A 12787-nucleotide genomic window follows, 5' to 3' on the forward strand; every position below is an offset into this window, starting at 1 on the left:
TTTTAGATTTAGGTCTGGATTTCCAGGCTACCAATATCCCAATATCACATGGAAACCGATTAAAAATTTGTATCACTCTGCTTGTTTCTGCCGGATCTACTTGCAGTGGCAGCATTTCTCACAGTGAGCATCAATGGCGGAAGAGCAAAACTTTACAAATACTAATGTTATTGTGTCACGGAATGTAGTTTCACGAGTTTTAAATTTTTTAGGCGAGAATGTAGCTGTTTAGACCTTGATTTGTATATAAACATAGCGCTTATTTGAAAATTTGTTTAGACATTTTATATTGCTTTGCCATCACAGGGATAAATTGCATACAAAAATATATTACAATAGAAAAGTTCTTTTAAATTGTAACAATATTTTATGCTCTTTCTGTTTTAGGGTATTTTTGATCAAATAAATGCAGTCTCTGTGACTTCTTTCAAAAAACATTAAAAAAAATCTTCTGCCCCCCTGTAGTCAACCATTTTATTCCTTAAAACTCATCGTTGATACATATTTAAACGTTTTTTCCTTGAAAAAAATCCTTCATGCCTTAAAATAGATTGAATGTAACTCTACACCCTTGCCTCATTTAGAATGTGCAGTTCTATGAATATGCAAATTAGCCCCGCCTCCACTCACTCACACCAGCTCAGAGATCCACTCGTTGACGATCACACTTTGACGTGATTGGTTACAAGGTAGTTTGTGACGTCAGAAACACCAGCAATTTCAAACAATGATTTTGAGACTGTCTTTGGTTAAACTGCAGTTTTAAAGAGAAAATACTCAATGGTGTTGATTTACGAATTCGCACATGGTTTGTCTTAAAGCATATTAAAAACAACACATACACATATAAACAACATTAAAAATGTGATTTTCACCTCAGGGGGACTTTAAAAATAAAATAAAACGACTAGAGAACCCAAATTATTAATCATACAGATTATAAAAACACACAACACAGTCAGCATTCACGTTTTACTCAGCTTTAATGCATATTTAGTCTTTAGTGCCATTTCTTCTAAATTTATCAGACACAATCACTGTTCAATCACAATATTAACATTATTAGAAAGACACACAATCAATATAGATATAAAATGTCCAAAAGTCAAAGGAGTGATTTCTACAGATTCTGTCAATCAATGCCCTTTCAATCCACAAAGACAAATTCATCTAATTATGTAAAAAGCTGCTTGTCAATGTAAACATAAATATGGTTTCAGTTTCTTCTTTTTTTACTTAATTTGATGAATTGTGCAAGAATCAACCCAAACCCAGGGCGGATAAGCGCTATGGCTTTATATGGCTTGAGTTTTATAGTTGCATCATCCATGCGGTGACCACAGACAGATAATGTCTGATGATCAGTCCAAAATATGGGATAGAAAATATACCTGAATTTCCATTCAAATCCCCACAATGGGCACATATGTTTTTTTTTTTTTTTTCTAGAAAGCCTGCTGTGCAGCACATAAATGTATCTAAACTTTGTATATAGTTCAGTTTTAGGTCGCAGTGTGAAAATTCAAAGGCAGGAAACCAAAACTGACATGCGTCAACTTCACACCATTTTAAAAGCTTATCTTTGTGATCTGGGTCAGTACGACTTAATTCTTAATTCATTAATTCTGAAAAATGGATGTAATACTTCAAAATAAAACATTACAGGGGTTTTCAGAATAGAGCGAACAGAGATTCAGCAGTTTGACGCCATTCCTGGTGTCAAGTGCGACATGCCTCTGTATCATCTGATCCTTTTTAATATATATATATTTTATCATAAGAATTACTGAAAGACAGTGTGAAATATGCAAACAATGCAGTGATATGTCTAAAAACATATCGCTTCATTATGCATTATTTTGTATTAGCAGAAAAGTGGTTTAGTTTACAAGAGGCACGTAAACACTGTTATGGCAATGAAAAGTCTCCATACTTGGCTCATTAGAACACTAACAGCTTCCCTTATGAGAGCAGACACTCACTTTCACATTTTTTCTTTAGCTCTGAATGAGTTAACACACTTTTTATTGACCTATTTTTATAACATGATCCCTAAAAAACTCAATCCATAGCAAAGGCAAAAAAAAAACAACAACAAAAAAAACCCCAGCCATATCTAGAGAGCAAAAGAAAATAATTCAAATCAAACAAGCCACGGAGAAAAGAAAACCGAGCCGACAAAAATCTAGTGAGAATAAACAGTAACAGTGTTTCGAATCAAAGCGATGGCTCTTTAGTGCTGACATGGATTAAAACGAGCGCAAACGGCAGTAACAGGATGTTCAAACGGGAATAAAAAAACATAAAAAGTGTCGCTGTCTTCATATGCATGGCAACATCAGAGCAGTTTAAACCTCGTCTGATAAAGACATAAAAGATGTCGGCCGATCACAGACATGGAAACCTGCTGTCGAGTTTGTGGAAGAGGGAGAGAGATAAAAAGAGTGCTTCTAGCGTCCCAGATGGCAAACCTGTGACGTCCCTTTAAAGCTCGATGACAGGTAACCTTTGTAGTCAGCGAAGCCGTGCCACCTTGCAAAATTTGGCATTATGCTAATGAAGGCAGTTTAGTTTGGTTCGGCCCTCCAGAGACTTGTACGTGTACGACTACAGTCGAGCGAGGACGGGCTTCTGGGAAGGAATTTTACCTCCTGTGACAGAGAAAAAGACAAGTAAACAAGTTAAGATGAGCGGAGCTGTAAAATCAAACGGAGAAGCTGGAGGTCATGGCAGTACGGCACAGCAACACAACAAGAACTGGGTCACAGTGTAAAACCAGGAACACAAATGAATTCTGTGACTGAAAATGTAAAACTTTACTTCTTAACTCTTTACTCGCTATAGGGACATCCCGCGTGACGTCACGCCATTTGGAGCAGCCATCTTGACGGAATAGAAAATGCTAAACCGCCGGTGATACTCATAGACAGTATATAAACTACAGTGATACTACAGCTCGTCGCGAAATATTCCTGTCATGCCCGAGCGATGCTGTGCAGTTGGATGCCATCAGATACGTGATCATACAAAAGGAATATCTTTATACCGTATCCCAAAAGAAACAAAACGGAGAAACAACGTTGGCGGTAATAAACAGGCAAAACGCTGATGGTGGTGTTTGGCTTCCAACTGTTTGTGATATAAGGTACAAGAAGTAAAATGTAAACAAATTATAAAAGCGCATGTAAAATATACAATAAAGTTTAGATGAAATTATACAAGGTTACTTGACTTTTTACGTCTATTCAGTTTTTGTAACATGTCCATGACAACCGATAGCCTGCTAAGCTTTTGTATGCTTTTAATGAAGCTCCGGTGTAGCGTGATGGGAAGTGAATAAGGTAGCTGTAAATGTCACCGAACTCAATGTCAGGAAGTTTTTCTACACATTAAATGCCTGTAAAAAGAACTTGTGGTGCTTCATATGGATCTATGATTCCTAATTCCTTTATCTTCCTCTTGTATATATACTTGTATATATATCTTTTTGTGATGCTAATAAGTGCGATGACATGACGTGAAGAGTTAGCTGACGGCCGCTGCACTAATAACAGTGGTGGGGGAAAAATCGATTCTGTTCAGTATCGAGATATTTTGCGCACGCAATTATATCAATACTGTAGTGCAAAGTATTGCAATATTTAGGCTAATTATAAAATAATTATACTAATAATTATATTATTAGTATAATAATATACTCCCTAATATATTGCCCACCCCTAATAATAGATCCATTGCCATAGCTGACGGATGTATTCCGTCAAAATGGCTGACACGCGGCTAGGGGTCACGTGACTGGGAGATCCCTATTGACGGAATTTTGAAATCAGTACGGTCTGAGTAGGAACTACATTTGAATTTGGACTTAACAACGGATAAAAAAGCACGTTCTATATAGTATGAATGAAATACGGACGGTCTAAATCCGCCATGTTGTTACGGTCATGTGACCTACCAGCGTCAGTTGCACAGCTTTACTTCCATTCATATAGAGCTGGTAAGTCCCGCCCCTTCCGCTAACCCCACTGGACCTCTAGTTTGAAAAATCATCAATGCAAGTGAATGTGAGAAAATAATTATTTTCTGGTCCCGTTTGAATTTTGCCATGAATGTGAACATATGTTGTCTGTGAATTTTTAATATAATTTTTCGTGTGAAGAATGCTACAATTTAGCAGGTAGAAGTTTGATATGGTTAGACCTTGTGTGAGAGTACTTTGTGGACTACAACATCCGTTTTATCCAGCGATTCCTAGTTTTGACATCAGACGGGAATCTGAAGAAAGAACAGCCCATTTGGTTTGAATGGTGACATTTGGGTACAAAACACACAGGCATCTCGATCTGTCTCCATATATTATCGCAGCATTAGCACTGTGATTTGACAAGTGGAGGGAAAATGTGTTATGGGGTGACGTCACATAGGCGACATGTAGTCTTTCTCGTTATGTCTTTTCCACAACTGCTAGCCAAAGAATCGTACAATATACTGTCAAACTCGTAACATGAACAATTATATTAAAAATTCACAGACAACATATGTTCACATTCATGGCACAATTCAAACGGGACCAGAAAATAATTATTTGCTCACATTCACTTGCATTGACGATTTTTCAACCTAGAGGTCCACTTGGGGTTTTACGGATGGGCGGGACTTACCAGCTCTATAAATCCTCTCTAAAAAGAAAGTCTCTCGATTTACTATAATTTACTTTGTCTGTAATTGCTTTGTAATTATTTAATTTGTAAATAAATGCGTGTGTTGACTGGTTTACATTTTACCTGTTATATATTTAGATGTGGATGTATTTAAATGTATTTCCATATCAAATTCGCATGCTATTCAAACAACATAATTATTACAAACATTTAATAAAGTTCAATTTTGAGAAAAAAAGACTAAACTTTTTTTAATATACATGACATCTCTTATAAAAGATTCTTTAATTGTACTTGTGATACAAAATTGATAAAAGTTTTCCTGGGTCCATCTTATTAAAAAAGTTTAACTGTTATACATTTATTTTATTTCAAATATTAAAAAAAAAATCTTATGATGTTTCTGGTTTCTGGCTAACTGTTTAAAATCATGTTTTATTTCTAAACAAATGCAAGTGTAATCTGTAAACTGTCTGTAATGCAGTTCTTAAAACATTTTAAGAACATTTTTACTTTTAGTAAATTGGTTCTAAAAATATTTTGGAAATTCACATTCATGGGTATAAATTGAGCTGATATACTGAGACTTTGTTCAAAATAGAAATCCTAGTATTCTATTTTATTGTAGCTCATATTTTAATTACTAAAAACATTTTTTTTTATTAGTTTTAGGTTTAGTTAATAAAAACAACATGACGGTACAACAAGAAAGTATTTCACGATAAACATTTTAAACATTGGTATGCTACATTTGTTGTCAAATGACTTCATGACATGGATGTTAAAGTGCTGTACACTTATCTCAAAAATATAAAATAACCGTTTCTTATCATTTTTTTATTTGGTGTAAACAACAGTGTGATAAAATGACACATAAATAAGTCAAGAAAGAGATTTCAAAAGTCACTACTGAATTTACTTCCCATCCATTCATCACACTGGATATCGACCACATTGCATTATGGGATAATGCATTAGTATGCATACTTGTTATTGCCAAACGTAGCACCGTACATGATCCACGCAACTTACTATGCACAGTATACTGATCATACTATATACTGCAGATATATTTAGATTATTATGTTAGAATGTGAATGTTCAAACATTGCCAAACTTGAACACAAGCTATTTTGATGACATCACTCTTACCCAGCGTATCCTCCAGTGAGTTCACTGCAATCTTGTTCACCTTCAACGTCACCTGATCTCCTCTGTGAGAGACAGTTCAGTTCAGTTTAACAACCATAACATTTCAAAAGCCCATAACATATCTAATTAAATAAACACTATTAGGGCTGGGCATTGACACAAAATTCACAATTCAATTTGATTTTGATACATTTGGATATATATCAGGTACACATGTCAAATTTTACTAATGCTGTAAACTACACAGGGAACCCTGTCAGTAGGTACATTACTATAATATTACAGGTTAAAATTAACAACTGATTTGTATAGAAACATATAGGTTGCATATAAGGCAGTTTTTATAGTAATAACATTATAATAATAACTTTTTAGTAACAAAATTATTTTTAAAACATTTAAACGGTGGTTGTCATAACTTGTTTTCATAATGGATTTATTTAAACTAATTAAATATTGACAGACATGTAAAGAAAAAAAAAGTATGAATTTGTACAATAGTGCATATACTTCGCAAAATGCTCCTCTCAGGAGTTAATTTTTCTCGCTAACTATCGAGCTATAGACACGACAACGATGTACCTTTGCGATTTTTTGTGTACAGACGACAACGTCCGCCAAAACGCTGTTGTTGTGCAAATGAATAAAGGTTTCCGTTTTTAATTAAAAACGGCGTCATGTAAACGGCCCCTGAGACAGATCGGACACAATTATTTGTTACATTTAACACATAATCCACAATACCCCTCACCCATCAAGCAAACCATGAGGTGGAGTTTTATGTAACTTCCCCCGAACTGCAGCTAACCCCAAATGTAGCACCTCATACCCTATTGAAACTCATATACGTCTGTAATGCCCATAAAAAGGACTTCTCTCAATTAATTCAATGAACTTTTCTATTAATGAACATGCATATTGTGCATGACAATGTGTGTATTAGTACTAGGGGTGTCGCAATATACCGGTATTGACGATAATCGTGATATTCAAAGCATGAAATATCGACATCGTGTTAATTTAGAGCAATACAATATACCGGTATTGGCGATATTGGCGTTTTCTAGACGCAGCGCTCGTCCGCGCCCGCGCAGCTAGAGTGAAACACTCTGTCCACACCCGAAAAAAGTAAGCTGAGCTCGCCAGTATTAACAACAGAGTTCTTCGGCTTCAAAGAAAACAGCACCGGACGAGAAGCACAGCGCGGTTCTATTCCGCGTCTGTCCGCGGCGCCCAGCAACGGCTCAGGACCGTGTTCAAAATCCTGCCGCGACACAGAGCGCAGAAAAAAGTGTTCAGATCACAGACTCAGCAACTATTGTATTTAATTGTACAGTATAATCATAACATAGTACATTATCTCAATTCCATAATGTCCTTATAATGATATTGCTGGCCATAAACTGAGAAAGTGCGTGTCCGGTGTGCAATACCTCGAGTTGTCATAGACGCGACGCGGCTATTATTTTACTAGTCATCATGGAATGGGAAACGTGACATTAACTGTTAACAGGGGGTTTCTGTGTTCATATATTGCAACACAAATAAAGGGTGATTATTAAAATTAAGAACCCCGTTTTCTTTACTCATCTTATTTTTGTATTTGTATTTGCACTTGATTTTCTTTATTCAAATCTGCTATCTGCATGACTTTATTGGCGCCAGTGCAACAACAGGTTAAAGAGCTTTTCAGTTCTTCAGGAAACCTTCAGACAGTGTTTGGCTTCAGTTTGAAACCAGATAAACTTCACATAGATTGCCATAGATTGAGTACGCAATAAGTAAAAATGCATGTGCCTTGTGTTTATCAGTATCCTTATGTTTGTTGGGTAAAAAAGAAAAACTATATAAACAAAGTAAAAATTAATTTGACTGATAACTACACCCCCCCCCACCCCCCCCATTCTATAGGTATCGCGATATATCGATATCGTGAATTCTTTTGGCCACAATAACCGTGGTGTGAAAAATCTAAAATCGAGACATCAATATTTTCACCCAGCCCTAAAGACTATATGAAGATGGACTTACACTTTGACCTTCCGCACGGCTTTGAGCCTCAAGAGAGCTGCTAGAGTGTTCTTCTGCAGGTCTGAGGATAAAGCTTCATAACACTTCAGACGGCCTGATTCCACGGAGACAAACACAGAGAGAAAACAGAAGATTTAAACTCTGAGACAATTTCACATCTACGAAATCTAATCACAAGCATACACAGCACAGGAGATGCATAATCAGATCACCTGCGATGGATGTCAATACCAAGTGTAAACAGGACCTGATATGTAAACAGCCAAAACACTGTCAACCCTGTGTTACCTGCTAAAATGAGCTTCAGTGCAAAGTTCCTCACAGCGGGAACAAACTCCTTCTCTGTCAGGTTCTCATTAGTCTCCTCACACAGATAGCGACACACCACCTGCACAAAAACACACAAACTTAATATGAACTGCAATAGCAATTTCTGAACCCAAGATTGGTGTTCTATGTGAAAACCCCTTAAAAAATAAGCAAAATTTTACAGGAACAACTAGGTAACTATTCCCACAGACAACTCGCCAGCTGTTTCCATCCACCTATATGTATGCAAATTTTGGGATATTGCATTAAAAAAGCTGCATGGAAACTATAATGGAAACACATTTACCGAATAAATCTCTCAAAGCGCAACAATAAACTTTGCCTCAACAGAGGATGCGATTAGAGAACTGGACTAACCAGTGGACCACTTTCATTGGCTCAGGCATTTCAGAATGACCAAGCACAACTTCTGCAAAATCTGTCATCAATATGCTTGGGTATAATGACCTCCCAGAACCATCTCACACGATTGCATCATCAAGCATCAGGCATCCGCCACCAAACGCTGAACGTGACAGCATTTATTGCAATATTTTGACAGGTTGCTGTGATGAACTTAAAGTTTCAGTATGTTTATGATACATTTTATTAAATGAAACGGTAAAATGCTCATGAAATGACTCTGAGCAGCTCTGGAGACGGCACAAGTGCTTACAGCGTCTCTGCACCACTGATTCACACAGAGACACACAGAATGCAGGACTCATATTTAAATGGTCTTCTTGCAGCTTAATATTCACAGACATCAGTCCATATCGCAATTTGATTGAAGTGTCCTGACCTACTTTGATTTATTCATCCAAGATTCCGCGTTATACATAAAATTCCATTTTTATGACTGAATTCCGTTATTCCGTCCACATTTTTTCGTATTGCGGAAATCATAGGGCCCTACATGATGTAGGAAAAAAAGAGCCATATTGGCTTCCTCGATTGCAGCAACTTACATTTTCATTACAGGGGCCTCATTTATAAAGCTTGCGTACACACAAAACGGGGCTGAAAACATGCGTACGGCAGTTCCTGCGCAAAAGGTGGGATTCATAAAGAAAAACTTGACGGGAAAATTTGCGCACCTGCACGCAAACTCGGACCCATGCGTACGAACGTTTTGGAGATGGAGCACTTTGGCGACACCGATGGTGAGCTGGAGTTAAATGTATTTTTGGTCACTTTTATACAGAAAATCTAAAGAAAATGAAACATATACAGAAAGATTATACAAATACAATTTCAATCACCAAGCCTGTCACTTGAAGCAAATATCCATTCCTTCTTAAATGTCCGCGGCAGCGAGCGTGTTGAGCCGTTTAGTGAAACTGACGCAAATAACAGTTTAAATAAATAAAATACTTCTGATATAAACATTTATATTAAATATGCCATTCAAATTAATGGAGTTAAACACTTAAACATGAAATCATTACTGAAGTTACAACATTTTTTTAAATTCAATCATTAGAAATATTTGTTGTGGATGCGATTGTTTTTGAACACTTTTCCTGTGGCGTGCTTTAATGTTTTAACCACAGAGATAATTGCTTATCATGATAATACCAGATTGTCTGAGAAAATAGTTTCGTGCAAATAATGCCCAAGGCCTATCTGTTTCCATTAAAAATATAAATCAATTAAAAATACAATTCGGCAAGTGGAAAAGATTGAGAAAAACTTTCTCTGAAATGTATTTTACACTATTTGATTTATGTAGGCTATTCAAAAACAAGGCAAGGATAGACAACTACTTGATTTGTATTAATGTAATGTTTCTTGTACCGTTTATAGAATTTGCATATGATTATTCATCCACGTGATAACGTTGTGCAGACTAACTTTTTATTTTTGCTACATGCCATGGGATTAATCAATGCATGCTGATGAATGATGTGTAATAATAATAATAATTAATCTGCATACCCTAGTTTTGCACTGATGTAAAAAGACTGACAGTGACACAATAAGACCTAATGTTAGCAAAATGTTTTAATATTTTAACTCTTAAAAAAAAAACTATTAAAAAAAACATGTATGTTCTTTAATGTTTGATTGTAATTTTACTGTCTTCACATAGGGATGGGAATTGATAAGATTTTATCAATAATAATGCCACTGACGATTCTGATTATCGATCCAATTCTTTAACGATTCTCTTATCGATTCTTGATAGCACTGTGTGGAAAAATGTAGTCATATGCTTTTAAAAAAACAAAACAAGTGGTTTTATTTATTTTAAAGTTTAAGCTTGAGTTAGCAAACTGTACTTTTTATATAATTTATGTAATAAATAGAACCTTATTGTAAAGTGTTACTGATTAGTTATACACCGATTCAGACGTCTCCTGAGTTCAGTGTTGGAAAGATCAGTTGTTTTAAAGGGTTAGTTCACCCAAAAATGAAAATTCTGTCAGTAATTACTCACCCTCATGTTGTTCCAACGGCGTAAGACCTTCGTTCATCTTCGGAACACAAATTAAGATATTTTTGATGAAATCTGAGAGCTGGATCACTCCTCCATAGGCTGCTAGATGACCGAAACTTGCTGGCTCAGAAAAGTTATTAAAGAGATCGTTAATATAGTCCAAGTGACTCCAGTGGCTTAATCTTAAGTATATCAAGCGACGAGAATACTTTTTGTGCGCAAAAACAAACAAAAATAATGACTTTATTCCACTATTCATGTCCTTCTCTCTGGGCCTCATAGTGTTTTTGCGCTGCGCGTCTGTGTTGCACGTCAACACGCATCACACACATGACCAGCTTCGGCCAATTGTGAGCCTACGTGGTGACGTGTAACACAGACGCGCTACGCAAAAACACTACGTGAACCAACTAGAGGCCCAGAGAGAAGGAAATGAAAAGTGGAATAAAGTCGTTATTTTTGTTTGTTTTTGCCCACAAAAAGTATTCTCGTCGCTTGATATACTTAAGATTAAGCCACTGTAGTCACTTGGACTATATTAACGATCTCTTTAATAACTTTTCTGGGCCAGCAAGTTTCGGTCACCTAGCAGCCTATGGAGGAGTGATACAGCTCTCAGATTTCATCAAAAATATCTTAATTTATGTTCCGAAGATGAACGAAGGACTTACGCGGTTGGAACAACATGAGGGTGAGTAATTACTGACAGAATTTTCATTTTTGGGTGAACTAACCCTTTAACCATTCATTAAAATGAATCGGTTCAAAGGAGTCATTAGTTCGCGAATTGGACGTGTCGTGCGCGTTGTGTGATTATCCCAGCAGTTAGGACATGGACATCCAAGATTTGTGTCAACACAGAAAACATTTCATCACTGTATAGTTTTATTTCGTTTAATTAAAGTGTTGTTTTATGTCAGCTGAATGTCCGGAACGCTTTTCAGAGAAGATAAGGAAACTTATTTAGCACAATTTACACCCAGCAGTAATTCAGGAAAAAAAAAAAAAAAATCTCTGAATGCTCCACATGAAACTTTGGTCTTCCGACCTTTTACCACCGTGTCGATTTATTTTTATTAATATGTGCGAGGGAGAGAGCAACACAGCACTTAGTTTGGAGACGGTGAAGTCGTTTACACAGAGAGTGCGCGCGCGCGCGACCGGCTCTCTCTCTCTCTCTCTCGTTCTTTCAGTTAAACATACGCCCTGTCACAAACGCATCCGTTCATCTACATTACTCACCGATCAAATAAGACTTTGGCGGGACAAAAATTCACTTTGGCGGGCGCTAAAACAAGTTCAATGCAGGAAAATTCATGCGTGAGTTTCCATTAGACTCCCACGATAGCCAGGCGTCTCATTTGACGCTGTGTGCTTCAAGATTCTGACGCAAGTGCTAAGATTCCAATTGGCCAAGAGAAAAAGTGCTAAGATTCCAATTGGCCCAGAGAAATGTCAATTATAAGAATTATCCAATAATGTTTCGCAATTCTAGCCTGCATGGCAGTTACTGTGAGAAACAATACCCCCCCCCCCCCCCCCCCCACACACACACAAAAAAAACTCTCCGGTTCTATGCGATTCACGTAAATGACCCAATTGACCAAGAAAACGGCGATTGTCGCCGAAAAGCGACAAGTTTGCAGGTCTGTTTAATATGTAACTTTCTTTTGTTCAACTGAATTCACCCTTGCTGATTTTTTCTTTTTTTACAGACCGCAAAACTTTAAATGTAGTGTATATTTGCACATTGTGTGTAAGGTGTCACCTGGTATCCTTGCAGGAAGGGGTCCAGAGCTGCACACAGGAAAGCAAGGGTGCTGTGACCGCTCGCTGACATCACAATCTCATGCTCCAATACCTGCAACACTCCACGCTTTATGAGCAAATAACACGCTTCCTCAAAGTCCTACAAAAACACACACACATAAATACAATAATATGTCTTAGAAACACTTTTCTAACTAGACTAGAGGTGAGACGTACGTAATTTGATTTTGTTTCACATCAGAGAGCCACAATTTGGTTTTAAAGGATTCTTAATGTTCAAACTGCAACAACTAAAAAAAAAAAGGTTGTGAATGTGCCCGAACCTGAACCGAGTCCCCAGGGCAAAGAATAAATTCATTGGAGAACATATTCCTCAGGAAGCTGAAACAGTTGTAGATGTCATCTAGAACAGAAATTACTCTAT

The 12787-nt window shown here is 36.8% G+C and overlaps 1 protein-coding gene across 1 annotated transcript in view; it reads right to left on the reverse strand.

The window, feature by feature from the left end:
• Positions 1-966: 966 nt before the first annotated feature.
• Positions 967-12787, reverse strand: part of gnpat (glyceronephosphate O-acyltransferase) — a 30149-nt gene continuing 18328 nt past the window's right edge. The window contains exons 11-16 of the mRNA XM_079889301.1: positions 12687-12766; positions 12362-12502; positions 8133-8232; positions 7845-7938; positions 5814-5875; positions 967-2651 (exon numbers count right to left, since the gene is read on the reverse strand). Of these exons, the coding sequence (XP_079745427.1) occupies positions 2608-2651; positions 5814-5875; positions 7845-7938; positions 8133-8232; positions 12362-12502; positions 12687-12766 (521 nt within the window). The 3' untranslated portion in view covers positions 967-2607. The remainder of the gene's footprint in view (positions 2652-5813; positions 5876-7844; positions 7939-8132; positions 8233-12361; positions 12503-12686; positions 12767-12787) is intronic.

The sequence above is a fragment of the Squalius cephalus genome (genome assembly GCF_949319135.1).
Source record: "Squalius cephalus genome assembly, chromosome: 12".
NCBI lineage: Eukaryota > Metazoa > Chordata > Actinopteri > Cypriniformes > Leuciscidae > Squalius > Squalius cephalus.